This window comes from Centroberyx affinis, unplaced genomic scaffold, assembly GCF_046629955.1.
Source record: "Centroberyx affinis isolate AG114_WGS23_722 - 3 ecotype Tasmania unplaced genomic scaffold, CSIRO-AGI_Caff_v1 ptg004951l_1, whole genome shotgun sequence".
NCBI classification, from domain to species: domain Eukaryota; kingdom Metazoa; phylum Chordata; class Actinopteri; order Beryciformes; family Berycidae; genus Centroberyx; species Centroberyx affinis.
This window is the reverse complement of record NW_027282431.1, coordinates 282,023-304,089: the sequence shown is the minus strand read 5'-3', so window position 1 is coordinate 304,089 and position 22,067 is coordinate 282,023. Positions and strand designations below refer to the sequence as shown.

The 22,067-nt window shown below is 43.2% G+C and overlaps 1 protein-coding gene across 1 annotated transcript; it reads right to left on the bottom strand.

Moving 5' to 3' along the window:
• Nucleotides 1-17: 17 nt before the first annotated feature.
• Nucleotides 18-21,662, bottom strand: traf3ip1 (TNF receptor-associated factor 3 interacting protein 1). Its single transcript, XM_071545550.1, is given in 18 exon segments — nt 18-608; nt 610-709; nt 711-740; nt 1,276-1,493; nt 7,510-7,586; nt 7,693-7,729; nt 7,823-7,961; nt 8,294-8,386; nt 9,253-9,340; nt 10,161-10,181; nt 10,673-10,748; nt 11,280-11,303; nt 11,831-11,905; nt 11,999-12,430; nt 12,929-13,057; nt 14,256-14,417; nt 19,037-19,105; nt 21,455-21,662. Coding segments are annotated over 18 exon segments (1,926 nt in total). The 5' UTR covers nt 21,578-21,662; the 3' UTR covers nt 18-575.
• Nucleotides 21,663-22,067: the final 405 nt, after the last annotated feature.

Below are 22,067 nucleotides of genomic sequence, written 5' to 3'. Positions count from 1 at the left end.
TGACTGTGCAGCAAACAAAACTTCCATGTCTGTTCACTTTGAAATGTTGAAATGTATAGGGCTTTCTATGGAGCAAGCAGCATTACGTTAAGTACAATGAACCATTTCTGAGTGTAACGTCCAGGTCATGAGCTGTGCACTGGCTCAGTCCACAAAGGCACCATCAACAGAGGAAGGGTATAAGATGGGGTTAGGTTAGTGTGCAGGGCAGGAAACTTTTTTTTTTTTGTCGCCTGTCGGCCACACCAGCTGGTACATTTCAAACGTAACCATCCGCTTTTGCCATTTTACCAGTCAATTATGTCAGAATAGAATAGGACCTCCAAATCATGGTTTGGAGCTTTCATTTACCAGCAGTTGACTGATGGCGGTGTTCATTTCCCACCCTGGTTGTGTATGTATACTGGGGGCTGTTTCTTTTCCTAAAAACCCCCTGAAAGTGCAGTTTTTGACCCCATCCCCACCTCACCTCCAAGAAAAATGTTCTCACGATTTAGTTTAGAACCAGTTTGTCCCTAAATCTTCAGTGCATTTTTTTTAGAGTTTTGTAGAATTTTTAGACCTTGTTTATCTCCTCAGGTTCTGGATGAGAAGCTGATGCTGGTCACCCATCTTCTGGATCTTCTCTTCATTCTTCAGAATGTTGGACTTGACAGCGCAGATCTTATCCTGCTGGTCCTTGATCAGCTGCTCCAGCTCGCTAGTTCGGTCTTAAGGGCTCCACTGCCCGGTCAGTCGCTCTGTAGCACACACACACACACACACACAATATTCAATCATCTGAACACACTTACTTTTTCCACACCGGCTTATTAAGAAGATATGACATAACAGTCGGTTGTGAGAGAGAGAGAGAGAGAGAGAGAGAGAGAGAGAGAGAGAGAGAGAGAGAGAGAGAGAGAGAGAGAGAGGAGAGAGAGAGAGAGAGAGAGAGAGAGAGAGAGAAGGTGAAGGAGTTGGGTTGGGCATCAACATCAACATGGGCAATTCAATATGGTTTGGAGTCTGAGTAGAAAAACAAATGGTACAAATTTAACACAGAAAAGAATTTCCTCCATCACACGATGAAATAATGAAATATGCTTTCTTTCACCGTGGAAAGGCAAAAAGCAAAAAGTACTGTTTTAGAACTGGTATTCAGTTTAAAGTACTGGAACCAGTGCAGGTAATCAAAAAATTGCAACCTTATGTGCGAGAGAAAAATATTCAACAATACCCAACTCTAAGCGTGTCATGTATCTGCAAGAGTGTGCATGTGTGTCCCCTCCCTGCTACCTCTGCTCCTGCAGCAAGGCCTGTGCGTGCTCCTTGTTCTCCCGGCGCCAGGTGTGCAGTTCAGCCTGCATGGCATCCATGTCCTCCTGGATGTAGTCCATGATCTTGCCGAGCGGCAGAGTGCTGCGGCACACCGTCTGGATGGACGAGCGGAGCCGCTCAATCTCCCGCGACACCAGGTCCCGCTCTTTCTTCCGCGCCGCCTCAGATACCAAGTTCTGGATGTGGAGATGGTGAATATGATTGGTGGAGGTTTGGGGTAAAAACAAGGTTCTAAATTCACTTTCTCACTCAGCACTGGTGCTCTCAACCTGCCAAGATTAGGAACACCCAAAACAATTCAAGGAGCATGAAACACATGGTATTTCAGGTGGGATTAAATAAAAGTGACTCTTATTTTAAATTTCAGCAGTAGGTCAAGGTATATCTAGCAAGGTAAGAAGCAAATTCCTTTTATTGAAGTTAAAAGTATTAAAAGATAACCTGTTTGCTTTAACACTTGGCACTGTAATAAACAATTGTAAGAACACACACAAAAACACACAAAAATCACTTGTGTCTCCCTGGACCAAACCATAATAAACCCTCTTTAGGAATTCTACCCTTGCCAGCAAAGTATCAAATGCCTAGAACCAGAGCAGGGCAGCATTTAGTGGTTTAGGATTTCAAGGCTAAAAAAGTTAGGCAGGAATTCTACCAACCTAGTTGTATATATAAAGATCAAACGAGTGGCTGAATTGTGTTGGCTAATGTAGGGGGACTGGTTGACTGGCTGGTGAAGGCCTCCAGTGTATGGTGTGCGGTTGGGGGGGTTTCGCTACATCCCAATTACCCTCAGCCCCTTGATGGGGAGGAGGAGGGGAAGGTATGAAGGAAGGGCCTCCCTTGGCAAAGGCCTGACCCAAGGATGTTTGCTCAGCTGGGCTCCGCAAGGCCTCTGAGTGTGTGCACGAGTGTGTGTGTGTGTGTGTGTGTGTGTGTGTGTGTGTGTGTGTGTGTGTGTGTGTGTGTGTATGTGCGCGCGCGTGTGCATGGCAACCCTAAAGCCACACACATACACAAACGCACAGGCAGACACACGTACACCCACACACACATACACACACATAAATACCAACCAGAGACTTATGCATGCATATACAGTGGACACACACAGCACCCACCCACACTCTTGGTCTTAAAGCCTTGTTTATTTTAGTAACAGGCTGTGGCAGTAAGGTTATTTTACTACAGTATTGAGTAACAACTACTACACTTATGCCCCCTTTCAAGTTCAACTCTTGGCCCAATTTATGTCATTCGGCCCCATAGATGGAAGCACCTGCCTTCATGAGGCAGCAGAAATCATACTTGCGACTGTGTGTAAACTAAATGACAGCTTCCTCTTCAAAACCATCTGTCATACAGCCTACTGGGGTAGCAGGCCACATATCATGCTTGGCATAGCTGGCTGCATATAGGTTTGGGGCACTTGCCTTATCAAATCATCTCTTAAAACAAACCAAACAGCTTGGTAATTACAACGATGAAAGGCGACTTGATTAGACAGGACCCCACTGCAGAAATCACATCAAGCATCAGCGTTTGCGACTCGTTCCTTTTAGGAAGCTAGCAAAAATTTCTGACAAGCTCCCTCTTTTTTTTTTACCCCTTTGTGGTGGCGAGAGAGTGTGAGGGTTGAAAACGCCTTGGCCCAATGGTCCCCCAACAAGGTGGGTGGCTTTCCACTGGGCGCCGTGAACCCTGCAGCTAGACAAACACTCTCCGGCTCATTCGGCCTGCCTGGCTGCGGTTTGGCCTGCGCGGCCAGACAGGACCCGTGGCTTCACTCTATTTGCCGTCCCCTTGCTCCCTCGGCCCCCTCTCCCTCTCTGTTGGAAAATAAAAAATCCTGGAGTGAAAACACGACCCCCGGTTCGTGCGCACTCTGTCCGGGCGGACATAAATCACTGCTTTATAGAGGCCTCTGTCGGGGTCTACAAGTCCAGTGCGCTCCTAGTTTTCCTTTTCTCACCCCGACCTCAGAACAATATTTGTTTAGAATGTGGTGACCGAGGAGGAAGAAGAGGAGGAGGGGGGTTGAGAAAGGACGGCAGGTTTTCCCATTATCTCAGACAGTGATAGAAGCCCAAGGCAGTGGGGAAGACAGAGGCACCTCTGGCCAGTGTTGGCAAGAGCAGGGTGGCTTGTCTGCTAGGTAGAAAGTGTTGTATACCATCATCTTGTTGCACAGGATGTCTCAATCTTGTGGAAGCACAAAGCTGGGTCTGAGTAGATTTTAATCTTGTTTTCATTGGGATTTATGTCCTTTTTTGCACAGCAAAATACTATCATAATTAATCTGTTTGTAGAAAGTGCATCTGAATTCGAGTTTTACTTTTCCTGCAAACTCAGTCCCCTACGTTTAATGTCTCAGTCTCCGACAAGGGAGGGACCACAGAATGAGATCCTCATGCACAAACTGCAAATGTGGAATTCATCTAGTCATCACATGACTAATCAGCTTAATTAGGAAATGCGTGCAAAAACATGTGATTTATGGGGTGGTTATAGGGACCTGCTGAGAGGCGAGAGAAAAACATTCTTCAAAGTTGCCTTTGACGAAAGAAAAATGGCTTGCATGCATGGAACCTGTCAGAAGCCTAGCAACCTCTGGGGTATCATTAATTAAGAAAACATTAATTTAGCCTATATTGGACTGGTTCATGATGAGAGATCAGCTTCCATCATGATGGGAGAAGCCTCATTCATTCATTCGTTGCTGTTCATTTACCAGCTTCACTTTGGTCAGAATAAGAGGTCGAGTGATACATTTACAAACCTTTCATGAGAGCCACAATTAAGTTATGCAAGTAATAGTTAGCTAGTTGGCTGAAATGCCAGTGTTAGTCTTAGTGGGAGGACAAAGGCTTTTTCCAATATTTGCTGAAGACCAGCAGTTTTCAGAAACTTAAATGAATTGCTCTCTAATCAACACTAACGCCAATATAAGAAAAACTATGGTTGGTCAGAGGATGTAATAGATCATTGAAGACCACATTGAGGTGGGAAGAGGAAACGACTTGAAACTTCTGGGAACAATCCTCCTCCTGGCTACTGGTGTCCATTTGGAGACGCCGATGCACACCCTAATAGTTTTTTACAGTGTGTTCCCAGAGGTGGTCTCAGCTGGGCCAGGGAGCAGAGCATTATAGGATGAGAATCCGTTCTAGAGGTTGTTCACGGGCTTCCTCGCCATTTTTCATAAAAGGCCATACAAAAGTCCAGCCAGATCATAAAAATAGCTGGGAGTCAGTGAGGTGAGGAGAGAAGCTGAGGGCCGAGGGCCGGGGAGGTTACAGGATGTTGTTACAAGTCACTGTAGCCCCTTGGGGTGACAGCTGAGATCACCACCCTGGGCCCTGGGCTGAACCTCCAAGGGGACAACCATTGGCTCCATTGTACTATAATTGACAATAGGAAATAATTTTACTGAGATAAATAAAAAAAAAACGCAGGGTGGTTCGTCATTCAAAGGTTTTCCGGGAGACGCAAAGCTTCGGCAACTTTTTGAAGATGATTGGCTTGGACTCCTCTCGTTACAATCCATGCTCATCATCATAATCAAAGTGTGTTGTCAAGGCTGAGGTCTGGCCTGATATCAGATCGTGCTTTCTTCAGGTATTCCCCATAAACCTGCCCCAATACCTCTGATATGTCAACACGGCCTCTACGAAAGCAATATGCCTAATGGAATGCCACGGGGTCATTTCCTTTACGTTTCCACAAAAAACGCTGGATGTTTATGAAGACATGGGGGCCTGCAGGGAGGAGTATTTATTTTCCTGACGATTCTGCAGAGAGTATTCTGGCCCTTCTCCTCCGTGATTCTCACTCAACAGCCATCCATTTGTGTGCCACAGGGTTTATTTATACATTACAAACCTTCATCAAGGCTAATTTGATGGGGGTAAAGAAAAGGGAAAAAGGGTACACAAAAAATTCTTATGAAAACGCAGCTGCTGCAAGGGGCAGATTCTGTCTAAATAGAAAGACGCCCTCCGAGAAGTATCTTGGAATAATATACAATTGCACCGAGGGGTCACGAGGAAGGTCGTCCCCATAAATATACAGCAAATTCTTCGGTCACACACGCTGTGGCGGGATATGGCAAAATACAATCACTCAGTGCAAAAATGGCCTTTATTTACATCAGTGCAGCAATGCGGCAGGCAGGCACTGGCATTAACCATAGCAAAATGAATTCAGGGAGGCATAAATGACAAAGTACAGAAATTACAATGGGGATAAGTTAGAGGCTGGATTTCCTTAAAATGTACAAAATGGTCCAAAGTCAAACATTTTTGTATAGAACTTAAAGTTCAATCATAAATCAAAAAGGGATCATGCCCCATTAAAAGACACTGTGTTTTGATAAACGTCAGCGTTTAAAAAAAAAAAGAAAAAAAAAAAAAGAATTGTGCCTGCTGAAATTTCAAACCTGTCATGCCACATAGGACGGGGAAGCTCAATATTTACATTTTTAACCCTCCATGTTTTACCGTGATTACAAGAAAGAAACGACTCCATTACGCTGACCCCTCCACCCTTTCATGTCAGGAAGGAAGTCATTATAGTCCTTTATACAGCTGACGAGGCAAGGCCAATAATGGCTGAGGGGTGGGGGAGACTGAACAGTCCCTATGTGTAGAGGTACCTCCTATTCAGACTGCAGAAAGGTAGAGTACTCCAAGCTGCCCATGCAGACCATACAGGATACCCTGAAATGAGGGCCCCTGAAGAACCCCTGAAAACTGAGGAGGCTGTATCAACTAAATTAGGATAAACCCTATAAGGCTGTGCTCAGGTTGCACCAAACAGCCCCACTATTTTAGATTTTGTGTGTGCGTGTGTGTTAGGGGGGGTGGTCTCACATAATTGTTTGGCAATTCCTGTCAAATTTACTTTTTTTTAGTAAGAGATGAATCTAAGGACAAAGTCAGGAGGTGGATAGAGATAAGAAGAAGCTGCATTAGAGAAGCTTGTGTAAAGCTAGACTAAACCCAAAGCTATTCAGTCAAGCTATTTCAGTTCATCGGTGGCTGAGCTGAGACAACCTCGCAGGAGTGAGTGATGAGGGATGGGGGCTGAGGTCACGGTTAGGAGAGGATATACCGGGGGCCTTTCTGCATGAGTGACAGTCCAAAACAGTGCATCCATCAGAGTCAGGGTGGTCAGCTGGGCAGGGACGCAGGGAGAGTATGCTTCGGCGGAGAGGACCACCCAAAGCAGACGGCGTACGCCGCCCCACACCACTGGAGTACAGACCAGACTGCAAGCTTCACACTGATTCACACTGCAAATATTGATGATGGGGGAGTGCTCTCTCTGGCCGATAAATAAGCTGGCAGAGGGGAAAGGATTAGCAACGGCAGCAATGTGTCACCTCGGAATGGGGGGGGGGGGGGGGGGTTCAGAGTCATAGAAAATCTATCAAGTATAAAATGTGGTTGACAAGCATTTAAAATTGGGAGACCAAGAAGAAATGAGATTCAAGGAACTTTACTGGAACACCAGGCCATCGTGTGCATATTGTTTTCAATGGAGGACATTCAGCCACAAAGTAAAGCAGGATTGAAAACCTCACTCTGTCAGAAAAAAATTGGTTGTGCATGGTCTGTTTTCCACAGTTACCTAATGCTGTCATAAGTCCACACGTGGCAAGGGTGTGTGAACAGTCTAAACAATTGCTCTTAAAGCTAGTTCCCCAGACACTGAAGATTGAACATGGTGGAACAGAGAACCTATAATCAAGATTCTTTTAAGCACGTTTAAGATATGGTGCAACTCTATCGGAGCCCTAGAAAACAAGCTTATTTTTGCTCCAGACATCTTGATGTGTACGTCAATTGTGTGTGGTCTGTTAGAGGCCATACTTGCTTGTTTGGCTGTTATTAGTCCTTCGGCTTGACTGAAGGGGAACATTTTTGTGGGTTTCAAGGCATTGCAATTACGCCTCTCCACTCCATTTGCTAATATCTTTCTTTTGATAATAACCTGTGTTGCTCAGGGCTTTGCAACGTGGTCAAAGCGCCAGCCCGAGGGAGCAGACTTTCCAGAAACAATGGTTTGTAACACTGATGGAGAGGCTTAACATAGGCTGTGAGTCACAGAAGAGGAATGAATGAGAGAGGGCTTGGCTGATATTGCCCTCTAGTGGAGATGGATGAGAACTACTGCTATGATTGTACATACCTGTTCTTTAGACTTTGGGGACGACGGCGACAACTCATAGTCTTTCTTGGTCTCAAGGATCTTTTTCACAAGCCCCCCTATAGTGAGAGGAACAGGGAGAGGAACAGTGAGTAATCTGTTGCCCTACAACTCAATAAGAGAGAAATAAATACAAGGGGAAAAAAGAGAAATATGACTGTGTACCATGTTTCTCTTCACCATTTAGATCCTGTGTGGGCTCCTGTAATAGAAAAAAATGGGAGATAACTATCCCAGGCTTATGTTTTTCCATGGTATTTGAACAACTCGCTGCCTATCTGTGCCCACTTACCACCTCTATCTGCATCTCAGGCATGTCTGGTGGTGGAGGGATAGCCTCCTCCACCAGAAACTGTTCGTCTTCATCCTGCTCATCCTCAGACAGCTTCTTCCCCTCCATGATGACGGGTGCTGAGGGCTTGGCACTGGCCAGCCTGGGAGACAGACAGAGAGTTTGATCCACTGCTTTTCTAACTGAAATCTGATACTGACTCTGATAGCGGGAAAATATAAAACAACATAAGCCATTTTGTGGTGCTTTTATCCAAAATAACTGTTGGTTGGTTGCTTAGATTTGCTCCACTATAACAGAGACTATCTTTTGTCCAAATCCAGAGCCTCCTTTACATTTGGTTCGACCAGTATTGATCCATCTGTCATGCTAGCAGGAACAACATGTGGTTTGAGATTGGGAAAAGAGGAAGATATAGTCCAAACTAGCATGAATGACACCTATGACATTAGTGAGTATGTGGTGTGAAGTCACCTTTCGGCTGGGACCACATCTGTATAGCTCTCCTGTCTCTTGACCCGGGGAGGGGCTGGACGAGCGCTGCTGGGCCGTGGTAACCGCCTGTTGCTGTAGGAGGGAAGGACCATACATATTATTGAAATACGCCGTTGCACTGATAAGAGAAAATTTCAGAATTAAATGTGTTTGTAATTTAAAAGTAATTTTTCATGTTGTTTCACAAGTTGTTATTTGCTCTTCATGTTTCACAAGCCAAGTTCTTCGCGCTCTCTGACTCGCCAAAGCCTCCATTTTGAGACAGCTACACTGAGTCATTCTGATTGTAGGAACCCCTTGGAACAATTAGCATTCAAAATTACACTAAGACTTGCTGTTAACATAGCACAATTTGTACCATTTGGATTGCCAAAATAACCGGAAATGCTGGGAAATACACAAAGGACTGCCTTTCGGGGGTCATTTTGCTGTTAATTGTTGACTGCAACTTCCATATTGAGTAAGCTATATGCATATGTTTCCTCTATACTCATTTAGCTGCAGTGGCCGGCCACAGCTGAAAAAATGGAAATGAAATTCATCATCTGGCCTTATCGCTCAGCCTACCCAACCAGCCATATAACCAATTACAATAGCAATTAAAGCAGAGTTGGTCATATATCATGTCCAGATAAGAATTCTTTAACTGCAACACCTACTGGAAGTGATCCTGGAATAGGCCCAGGAACAAACATGGGTCTAAGAACCAAAATTACCCCAAATCCTCCACATCAACAAAAAAATCTACAAGAATGTATGTCCTTAACTAATCAATATAAGAGTGTTGAGGTGTGCATGTGAGTGCTTCACGGGCGAATGTGAGAGTAGCTTATGGGAGTGGTAAATCAGTGAAAGAAATGGATGTTAGCAATGTTGTAAGTGTGAAAGATAAAACTGTGAAAACGAGAGATGAGTGTGTGCACAGTCAGGGTTCAGACCTGGGTGCCATGTGGGATGGCACTGCAGAGTCTGCAGCGTCTCCATTCTCCAGGAGGACGGGTCTCTGGGCCAACGGATTATCTCCATCTGTGAAAGGACAACAGTGACGCTCACATGTTTCAACCAACAACGTCTTTGCCAGTAATCACTGAGTGAGTCACTCCATTACTAAATGAGTGATTACACTCACTCTCTTGCACCTTTCAGATAGAGAAGCCGTCAGAAAGGCGTTATTGGAAATGCATCCTTCTAGTTCCAAATCCATTCACACTGCCTTTAGCAAGCCATCAATTTGCCAGTTTGTACCCTTTCACACACAATCACTACTGCTTTTGTTGCTAAGCAACGCAAGACACGCTGTTTACACTGATCAGCTGTTAAAGACGGCACCAATGGAAGTTTTGTTTATATTTTAAATATCTTATTGTTGGAAACAAAAGCATCCTATGGCAATGAAAGCTATACATACAGCTTATAGTAATGTAGACCAGTCTTCTAAAATACTTGACCACAGCCAGAAGAATGGGAGTGATCCATTTCAATAATCTTCTTCTTCTCCATTTTTGCGCCCTATCATTGCCACTCCTCAAAATACATATTAATTGGATCAAATGCGCTTAAAGTCTCCCGTCAGGTGTTTCCCATTTCCACACGGAAAATGCTCATGCACACATTAGTAGATCAGAATTGGCACTTTTTATGCACGAAACTGCATTAACACGTAGCAACTACATTTTTACGTTTTCTGGTCAGAAGACACAAAACACAGGAAATTCAATACTCCTAACACTAACTTCATCGGCCTCTATATCAAGATATTCCTCCTAGCACAAAGCTTTGACAGCTGCTACAGTCCTTTAACAATGTCTGCTGTACTTGAAGGAGAAAGGGATAGAGAGACACTTACCTCCCTCACTGTCAGATTCATCTGTAGAGGAGAGAAGATAAATAGACAAAGCATTGTCAGTTTCCTCTCAAAAACATGGCACTTAATGACCTATGCAAATCATTACAGAGCGATGTGAAGCACTAACATGACATGGCACGGAACAAACAATAAAATGAAAAAGTGATGAATAAACAGACCAAATATCTTTGTAATCTTTTCAGGAAAATGCCCCCTCCCCCTGGATCTTCATTTACTAAATTCTGTAAATCTTCCATTGCTGCCACCATCAGTAATCCTGATGATCTACTCCTACCTCTGTCTGAGGAACTAGTCAATGATTTTAATAGACAAGCAGAACTGTACTGGAGAGCCACCAACCTTCAAATCAATTTGGAAATTGTAAAATAACTTATGTCAGAGTATCAGAGAGCATTCAAGGATGCAAGTACAACACATTACATTTCTATGGACTATCACCTACGCCACGTAGGCGATTGAAATAGGGTAGAAGGGGGGCCTGGCAGCTTTACCTTGACCTCCAACTTTGGGCCTCCGCCTCTGCCCCTTGGCAGACGAGGGCCGAGGTATTCTTGCTGGACTGTCAGACTGTGAGAGGAGGAGAGGGTGAAAAGAAAAAAAGAAAGACAGCTTTGAGATAAAACACAATGAAAGGCAATACATCACCCTCTAACTCTTGGGATAGTTTGAAGAAACCCTTTCATGTATGGCCTTCTATTATGCTAACCATTAACTTATTGAAACCCCATCGTCCTTAAGACAGAGGTAAACAGAAAAAGTTGCACTGCAGAGAAACACCAACATATTGATTCACAGCAAGTCTGACTGAATGTAGAGGTCGTTTGTATTTTGATAAGGTGGGTGAAATTGTGTGCGTGAATTTGTGTGTGTCTGTTTCTCATTAGGAGGTAAGCTTGAGGTGTACTGAGAGTGAGTCCCAGCTGAAAACGACAACCTGACTCATCTTTCTTGTAAACACACACAGACACACACCCACCTCTCCATGCAAACTACATAGGCCAATTTGAAAGTGGGAAAGGAGGCGGAGAGAAATGCACTTGTGGGTCAACAGAAAAGACATCTATTCCCTATTACTATTATTGAGAAAATACATTTTACCTGGTTCTCAACCGCTTCTGCTGGCTATACAGACAAAGAACACAGCATTAGGCCAAACACTAGGTAGCCACTTTCATAAATTATACAGTAAAGAAACTATTGGGAAAAACTAAAGACACAGTTGGTCTGTAACAGGCTTAATTATTTTCCACAGTTTTACAAGTCTAAAATTGAGACACCGCCATTTCTAGCGCTAAACCAAGCCAGCCACCACCAGGCCAATGCAATACTCACAATGCACTAGTACTACAATATCTGCTATATCCGTGTCTAAATCTACTTTTCTATTGATTGTGTTTCGGGAGGGTAGGATACCTCTTCAGCTGGATTTGGTACCTTCCAAGAATAAGACGCACAACATTAGGAACTGAATTTGCAAACAGTTTTCACACACTGCATAAAATGTCATGTTTCCATTTTCAATTATCTAAGATATATAGAACCCATGAATGACCCAGCAGTAAAGTCAAATAGAAGCTCACTATTTCTTGAATTAGCTGACTTGATCCACAGTAAACTCCACCGTGACAGAACCAAAGGAGAGAACTTACCGCTGGCACAGGTTTGGCTGTTTTGCTGGGCTCATCGGAGTTGGGCTTCTGCTGCGTTTCCTCTGATACTCTGGTCTAAACACACACACACACACGCTTAGAATTTCAATAATGGCATCTTTTGCTGATATTCCTGCTGTGTGTGGGATAAGGCGCATGGTGGCGTACCTTTCTATCACCTCTCTCCAGAGTTTTGCTCTTCTCCTCGCCCTCTTTGTGTCGGTCTCTGTCCTTCTCCCGCTCTTTGTCTCTGTCTCTTCGTTTATCCTTGTCTCTTTCCCGCTCTCTGTCTCTGTAAGGATCCCTGTCTCTCATCTTTTCACGGTCTTTGTCTCTCTCCCTGTCTCGATCCCTCTCTCTGTCCTTCTCCCTGTCTTTCGCTCGTCCTTTGTCTTTGTCCTTGTCTCGCTCCCGGTCGCGGCTCTTGTCCTTGTCGCGGTCTTTGGTGTGGTCCCGTTCACTGCGGTGGTGCTTGTCAGAGCGCTCGCCGTCGCGGTGTTGCTCCTTCTCGCCCTCTCTCCGCCGGCTCTCCTGCTCTTTGGGTTGGTCCGGGTCTTTCTGGTCCCGACTCCCGCTGCGCTCTGTGATCTCCTTCCTCTCCTGGAATAAATCACACCCACACACACACACAGGGTGGCAAATTAACGCCAGCCATCAGCTAAATGCTAATAAATTTTGGCTGAAGCTGGGAAGTTTGTCTATCTTACCAGCCACTTCTGCACGAAACCAAGGTTGGCTGGTACAATAGTGAAAGCTGGTGATTTCTGGGATTTACTATCCACTGTGGGCTGTTAATTCTAAAGTCAATTTGCTTCCCTGCATACACACAATATTGGGATATGTCAACCCAGCGCCTCATTGCATCCAGCTACACAGTTGCATCCACACAAAGAAAAACGTTTAATCTCTTTCATCAGACCTGGTACTGAAAGTATTGATCTTAAATTTGTTCTGGCCTTTCAGAGCACAGAAAAAAAGACATCCAAAAGAGCCTGGTGTCTTCCTTACACAAGAACAATATTACACATAAAACACAAATAAACACATTCAACATTCAGGCTTTGAGTGGGTTGATAAACCTGGGGTGAGATCTCTCACCTCTCTGTCACGGTGACGTTCTCGTCCTTCCCTGTTCTCCTTGTCCTGGGATCTGGAGGTGCTGGCCTTGGTCTTGGTGTCCAACTTGTCTCCTGCAAGCACTCGCTTCACTGCATCCTCACTGGACAGCTGCAGACCAAACACAGGAGAGACATTCCATTTAATATAGCAGTAATTTATGAGTGGGTGGTCTTCATTGTTATGAGTATGAGTATTAATGCAGCAGGGTGGTGTAGCATGCACGAGAGTAGTCCAGGTTCAAGCCCCATGTCGGCAAAACAGTGAATCTCTGCCAGCTGCAAGGGTGCTGTTCTGTAGCTGACCCTGCGCTTTGACCTCGCTGTGGAGGGGGCAAGCGAAATGAGAGCTTCCTCTTCAGGGACATAAGTTTTGAAGTTTTCTTCAAAGTAGAATACATGATAAAAGATACACGAGCACAAGAAAGATTGCTAGTGAGATCCCTTGTCACCAAAGGAGTTACCATAGCGACCAATTCCATTTTTGACATGCTTTATGGTAATTATCATCAAGGATAGAGCGCATCTTTGACCATTTGACGTGCCTGACTCAAACATCACACTGACTTGACTATATCTTGCAAAACAAATACTTCCTAGTTGCCAAATAACGCAACATTTGCTTTAAGTCTTTAAAGACAACTATCCCCCAGACACTAACTCATCTGTGTACACTCTGTCTCCAGGGTTCAATTAGAATATTTCAAAGCTCTCCCTGATGTTCAAAAATTTTCCCAAGAGTATCACAGTTTGATGTGAAAAATAACACACTGAATGTGCATTTATGTAGTCCCATAACTGTATTTGTTTCTGTTGACTCCACTGCACACAGTGTAGCACACTGTGAGAATGTCTGCACAGTATTTTTGTCCAAATACTTGCATTTAAAGCTATATTTCACCTTAGGTAAAACATTGCAAGTAGGACTGACTAGATTTACAGATAAATTTACAGATAGTTTATTTGAATTGCAATTACATCCTCCTAAAAGATCTAGACCTAACCCTAGAAGTGTGTTTTTTAATTTTGCTCTTTTTCAGCAAACAGCCTGCTTAACCTTCATAGAGTTACACACATTCACACTAGGAACGTCCCAGTACCACAGTCTTTCACTGTTGGCTACTTAGCAGTCCATTGGCGCAGTTGTGGGTTTAGTGCCTTGCTCAAGTGAGAGTCTTTTCTCATTCACTTTCCCATCCCAGATTTTCACTGCTGGTCTGGGGATTCTAGTCAAAATCCTACAGCTCTAACACTTGGGCTATCGCTACCCACGTGTGTGTCTTTGAGTGTATCTTTCCAGGCCGACAGACCTTGTTAAGGCAACACTTGGCAATGGCCTGCAGCAGCTCATTGGTCTTCTCAGGCTCATGGCCAGCCACGATGCGTGCTGGCTTGGCTGCCAGGGACTCGCCGCTCACCAGCATCACCACGTCTATAGCCTTCTGGAGGAAGGTGATCTTAGAGTCCTTATCCTAGAAAGAAAGAGAGAGAAAGACAGAAAGAGATGCCATGAGGGGTGCGGTGTTACAGAGAAAAAGGTAAGAGGCAGTTGTGAGCAAAGTAACCCCAATGGGAGTTACTTTTCCAACATAGTTTTCTATGGTAACTAAACCCCTGAGATGTGCATTTCCACTGATTTCCCCTTATGGATTTCCTTGTGTTGATGTTATAAGGTTGCAGCTTCTGACTCCTTTTGTAAGCTAAAAGGTAAAGAGCAAAATCACTTTCATAATCTGTCCATAAATGTTTCAACAATTTGCAACCTGTACATCAACAGCTTTGAATGTGTGAAAAAGATTTGCAAAAATAAATCCAAATCCATAACCTGATTTTCACAACTGTTTTGCACTTGGCAGTTGCAGGTCAACATTTGTGAACAAAGCAAAATTACACACAACTCAATTCTATATGTGATATGCTGTATATAAATTTAATTCTGCATGTAACAAACCATCTTTGCATAGCTTAGCTACAGCTTTTTGGCAGACATTTAATGCTTCCTTGTGATGATCCAGTGGGGACGCTGTATTTCTACATCATTTGTGACTATCCAGTTGGGTGTGATGTGGTCTGAGCAGAGTGCATAGTTGACAGTGAGTAGGTATGATAATTACAAGAGGAATTTGGCTTGTGTTTTCATAGTGTTGAAGATGGGTTCGAAAATCGATGTTGATTCTGTCCATTGCTGAGAAATCCCACATTTATTTTTCCAGACACAAATCCAAAATATTTTCTCATGAACAATAATCTGCATAAACTGTACCAGAACAGTTTCTTTGAGTATATATTATAAACTAGCACGCAAGAATGTTCATTGCCATAAAAAATAGGCTACATAAAACAAACTCTCGGCCCACAAGTATACAATCAATATGGAAACTGTATGGAAAAGACATTGAATCCCTATCAAGTTTCATTAAATGTATTCTGTGATTAAAAAAGGAGGTCTAGCCTTTGTTGCTGAGCTTTGAACACAACCACCAGAGGGCAGCAGAGTGATTTTCAGCTCCCTTGGCAGTCCCTTTTGTTGGTGGACTTGTTGCCAACTCTCTCTCCTCTCCTTACTCAGTGATATAGGTCTGGTCAAAATAACCTCCTCAAAGCAGCAAATGTGATTGGTTAAACTGCAAAGCATAAGTCTTGAAAGATTTGCAGACACATTATGAAAGTGACTGAACTAAAATGTCCCCATGGTGTAATGGTTAGCTTTCTGGACATTAAATCCAGCAATTCCAGTGCAAATCCTGGTGGTACATCATCCTTTTTGGGGCAACACTGTGGTGTCGTGACTAGGCAGTCTGGAGGACCTGGGTTCAAGTCCCCATGTTAGCAAAGACAAACTTAAATAAATAAATGCATAAGATACAAATCTCCTCCTTTAAATTTTGAGATGTGCATGTGTTCCCGATTCAAATCTCTCTAGCTATCATGAAGGTAACCCATATGCACGCACAAAAAATAGGTCTTATCCTAGACAGACAGTCAACCAATGACCCGGCTAAGCAGTGCTTCTAGTGTATCAGCATGTTGCATCTGAGAAGCCTGCCAACTGTGTAACATGAGGGCTTGTAGCTGGTGCAACCACCTAGCCCATCTGCACGACAGCTAGTATCAGGCTGCCTTTGCATTGCTGATCCCTTTTTCTGACATTTCCATTCAGTGGCATGCACTTGCAGAGGGTATTTCTAGCCTTACCTTTACAACAATACATACTTTCATAACTCTCTAACACATAAAACATCTTGGAGAGTGAGTGATAGGTAAGTCAAGCCATTGATAATGTATCTGCAATGTATCTGTGTCTAAGGCACTTGGTTGCACTTAGTAGTTTCAATGCGATTTTTGCAATCCAATAATTTTTGGACACACAGAAATTGGATTTTGCTCAGATTGCTATTACTGCTATTGGATCTTCAAAACCAGATGTGGAAATGGTCAGTCTCACATTATGATTGGAATTCGCCATCGTCTGGATGCAATCCAGACACAATACACATACAACCAATGTAGAGAGATGGGGAGGAACTGCAGGAAAAAAAAGTTATGCAGACACAGATATAAACAAATACAGCCACAGGAGATGCATAAAGAACATTTGCATGCCACGTATGGATGCAGAACAATGTGATCTCATAAAATCTGATCTTTATGATCACATCTCAAAAATCATATTCAAATGAGAAGTGTACCCACAGCCAAAGAGCAAAATGCAGGCTGTATGTAGGCTGAAGTGGGGAATATGTGTGTTGGTCTACATGGTCATGCAAAGGAAACAGTGGGGAATAGGAACACCACATGCACGCTTCTCTCTCTGTTCTCCATAACACATGGTGCTGCAGCATCTATGAGGTGCCAATGGCTCCCCTACCTCCCACCCCTGTCTACCGCATCAGCAGAGGGATCAGGTGTGAAAGCTTTGCAAGGTGCTTGACCTCATTTTATCCCCTCTCAACCTTGACTTTCTCATCTAGGCTACATGATGCCTCCACCTCAGGCACACCTCAAGTTCATCATGCTTAACCCGCCTTTGCCATCTTTACGTTACGACAACCGCAACGGAAAGAAAATACTTCATTGTGACATCCTCAATGATTTTATTTCAGCTTAATGTGTTTTGTCAGTAAATAAATAAAATCAAAACAAATAAACAATGGGGTAGTATTTTCAGTGGGAAGGGGAATTACAGAACATAATTTCAGATTTTCTAAGGAATTAACTGCAAATACAATAAGTCTGCGACAACATGAAAGCATTAAACAACTTATATTTTTGAAGTAAGCATCTGACATAAATTTTATGCAGATTTTACGGATTCCTGTCTTTACTATATATATATATACACACACATGTGAATGTAGGCTACTTGTTACTCACACCTCCTGGAAAAGGCCTGCGGCAGAAATACATGAGTATTTAACTACTTCAAATAGAACAATGACATATTAACAAAAACAGATTTATTTAGTTTTTGGAAGTTACATTTTAAGTTTTAATGAATCAAGTTTCAAACAGTGACATTTATCTTAAGTCAGCTGCAGTAGTCTTCTCTCTTGCCAGACTGGCTTCCTCCTATCCAGTATTGATTTGGGGTCAGCTCTGAGTCAGACAGTGGACCTGAGTTCTGACACCTTGACAGGCCTTCTCAGTCATGCCCTGCCAGATCCTCAGGCTCAGAGAGTATAAGTATCACACAGGCAGTGTGTAGGGTTACCCACACCCAAACACAGGGTGCACCATGTCACACACAGCTGCTCTCACACACAAGTACGATCGCTGCTTAGGACATACGCATACATTCTGTATAAATGCATCCAAATGCACAGAGACAGATGAGTGTCTGCAGCAGAGGAACACTATTAGCCAAGGAGTAGCGATGTAAGAAATAATATGTGATCATCACTGGGATAAAATGGTCCCCCAACTGATTCTGATATCATTGTGGGGTGGCAGTAGGCTAGAGGTTAGAGAAGCAGGTTTATGACTGAAAGGTTGCTGGTTCGAATCCCAGGACCAGCTGGGAAAATATGGATGAAAGAAGTGAATGAGTAAGACTCCCCACTCCTTAAACAACTATCATCAAGGTGGCTTTGAGCAAGGCATTTAACCCCAGTGTGCTGAAGCAGAGCTGCTCAGTGGCCAACAGTAGAAGACTGTGATGTAATAGGCAGCTTCCAAGTGTGAATGTATGGAGCTGTATGAATGATAAGCAGCGCATTGCTATAAAAGAGTAAGTGTGCTCTGTCAACTTTGCCTGGATAAATTGAGGTTAAGTAGCTGATCACAAATGCAGTGTTTGACACACGCAGCTACCAGCACACCTTCAAGTAATACATTATTGTTTAATGAAATGGGTCTACAACTATCAATCCATCCCTTTCCGACACATTATGACAAATTATTATGACTGACTACAGTATGATGTATGATGTTTAGACCGTACAGAGCCCCAAGAGCCCTGCCTAAGGGAAAGACAGTGTGCACTCACACACCAAGTAGTACGGTAGTAGTCAAACAAGCATCAACCAACTGGAGACTGGTGCGCTCTACAGTCACATACCAGGAAGTAGCTCTGTGATTTTCTAACTGTAGTTGCTATTAAAGTGAACAGATGAATTCAATATTTTACTCAGCGATTCTCTGTTTCAACAACACTGTATTTTCCACAGCACTTTGGTGTTAACAGGTGGAGTTTTTAAAGTCAATGCAGTTTCACTCACTCCAATCATTAATACCCCCTACCCCACCCCTCACCCCAAGTTTACTGGACACACATGATGTTTTTCAGTGCTGCCCTACTTTGCATTCATATCGTAACAGACATTCACACCTGGGAGCTGCCCAGTAAAACCACAACCTTTCTCTACTGGCCACTTAGCAGCTCCACTAAAGCAGTTGGTGTTAAAGCCTAGCTAAAGGACTCAATGGTAATTGTTGAGGGAGGGGGCTACTGTCTCCCCCTTTGGGCTAGATATTAGGTGAAAATATGAATTGGACACAGAGTAAGGTCAGCCAAAGCAGAACATTAACCAGTTAACATTAACAGTGAACATTAACAGTTTAACCAAGTGGACACATACTGTGGCCATCTTACCTTAACATTATCTGACTTCATCTCATTGTCTCCATATAGGCCTTTCATGAAACCAGTGCTCCTGATCACCTGTAAGAGGGAAGAAATAGAGATGATAAATTCACACTGAAAACCACCATGGCTGATATAGCCAGACCAAGTTCTCAGTTCTGAAATATCTTTATTTGATTTTACGGTATGTGCTTGGAGGTATTTTTCACATTGGTTCCACATCAGTACCCGTTTTGGTCCCAGTTGTGATTCTAATGCAATGTAGTGCTAAGAGCGTTCTTGTTTGCATACTTGCAAAAACATAATTTCAAACATTAGTACTAGATGTCTTTATATACAAATCAAATTAAAATTAAACTAATTGCACATTGCAGTAAAGGTCATTTTCTTGCTGAGGTGCTGCACCACTGCTGAAGGAATACAGATTAAATAAATCCTCATGTAGCTATAGCTCACAGAGGCTTGACAAATGACATTGTGGCAATAGCAGACTAGTTCTGGACTAAATACTTCCATTTCAGTTGTGAAAATTCAGTTGTTTACTGTTGTTGGATAGCTAATTCCTGCAGTGAGACACACACTGCTAATCAGAGAAAAAGAGTCACACATGCCAACACGCTTCCCTTTATCAAATATGCATGACTCTACAGTGAAAGATGAGACTATCTAACAGGTGGAGGGGAGGGGATGACACTTCACTGCTGTTTGGAGGAGCAAAACAGATTTCACTGTGCTTGACCCCTCATGGCAAATGATATTGTGTGTGTGTGTGTGTAGCCTATAACAAGTTAGTAGTAATGTATTAGTATTAAGTTTTCATGCAGGTCTGAACAGTTAACAAATAAATAGCCTTCTAGTGAGGTTTGTTTGATTTTTAACAGGAATTGCTAATCACCTGAAATATAAAGTAAATGGGAGTGTTTCTCAGTTGATAAATTAGTAAGTAATATGCCCAAGCTCAGTGCACTCACAACAGACTGAGCCAGCTCATGACCTTTCTGGAGACAGAGCTGATGCAGTTTTCTCTGTTATTTCATGTAGCACTGGTGGCTTGGCGGTATTTCTAGATTTGTTCCAAATCGATTCTTATTTTTGTTGAATTATACTCTTACTTTAATGTCAAATTTTCTCTTCCTGAGGTGATAGTGTTCTTGATATGGTACCTGTGTGAACTACCGGCTCAGTCAGTGTGGTCTGCCTATATAATCTCAGTAGAACCACCTACTCGGTAGCTTGTGACACAGGCCGAGTCACTATCAACCTTACATAGGACAAGTAACACTGACTCCTGAATGAGCACCGCCACAGCTGACCAGACCTGGGTCAAATATACTGCCCACACATCACAGTGTTAACCTGCTTGGGGTACCAGTTGGGTGGGGCCTCCTACACTGGACAGTGTTTGAAAGTCAGTTAAGTATATTTAGTATGCCATTTTTGACAACTCTCCTCACACTATCTGACTTGTCTGGATGTAGTTGTAGTGCACCCCACCCATGTGACACTCCACATAGATTAAAACAAATGCCAAGAATTACTGACTAGCTGTGGCTACTAGTTGACTCAGGTCTGCACCTGACCTTCCCTTCACCTGATTGTGCTGATCCCCCCTGATACCAAGAAATCAGACATTTTACTGTTGAGTTAATCAGCTCAGCTGCCCAGTCATCCCACAAAGGCTTCAAGCAGACATGTGGGTGAACCCACGCTTGTTTCGCAAGCAGCTTTATACAACAAAAACAGAATCTAAGAATAGTATTTCACGAACAGTCAATGATTTATATAGAGCAACGCAACACGGGGTTTCCTTTACTATTAAACAACCCAGATGCATTTAGGAATAAGCTCCTTAGCATCAGTGATCTCAACGTGACTGTTCAGAAGAATCAGACAAATTTAGCTAACGTTAGTTAACGCTCGTTGGATAAAATGTACTCCACTCACAATGGAACACACTAATGACTGGAACACACTTCTGACTTTAGTTAACGTTAACCATGGGGAGCAACTACCAGTTAACCTAAACTGGTTTGTTGATACCTATGTAGCCTCAGGTCGTGCCTAGCAACGAGACGCCGCTGCTTGCACTATGATGCTTACATAGCTAGCTAGCTAATCCAGAATCGTGGCTGGCATTAAATAGCTAGTTAGCTGACCATCACTCTTGCTTCGTTGATATTAATCGATGCAGATCTGAGCGGCTTGGCTAACGTTAAACTCGCTAAGCTAACAAGCTGGTGACTTGAGCCGCAATTTGGTTCGTTGATGTTATGTTAGCTTATTAGCTAGTTAGCTCGTTAGCCTACGATTTTAAATCACCGGATAACTTTAGCTGACAGTTAGTTGGGCATAAACATGCTCCACATAGGTTCCTGAAGTGTAGTCAACTTGTCAGATAGCTTGCTAACGTTAGCTGATCAATCTCACCTCACTGAAGATGTCGTGTAGATATCGAAACGGTGGCTTGCTTAGCAGTTTCTCCGTGAGTGGCGGTTTCTTTATCACTTTGCCCAGCGTGTCCTGGGTCTTTTTTACTACTGCCCCATTCATGACAGCAGTCGAACTTTTCCTGAGAAAGCAACGCTATTTTAACAAAAAGAACCAAAAGAAACTAAAAAGTAAAGAGTGAAAAACTCAAACGCTCTCTTGCTTGTTGCTATGTCAATACTCTGCAATCCCACAGTGCATCATTAATGAAGGATGCGCCTGCGCCAAGGGTTTATGGTTGCTAAGTACCGCTTGTGTCCATAGCAACAACTAACAATCTATGCCATATGGAGTTGTAGAGCTATGATAGATAGATAGATAGATAGATAGATAGATAGATAGATAGATAGATAGATAGGTAGATAGATAGATAGATAGATAGATAGATAGATAGATAGCAGGGCTGCCAACTCTCACGCATTGACCGTGAGACTCACGCAATAGACACTTTTCACAGGCTCTCACGCCACAAGTCCATTTTCTCACGCAGTGAAAAACAAAGTCATATGGCAAGCCTAAGCGGCCAAATTACGTCACTTTTCAAACTCATTTT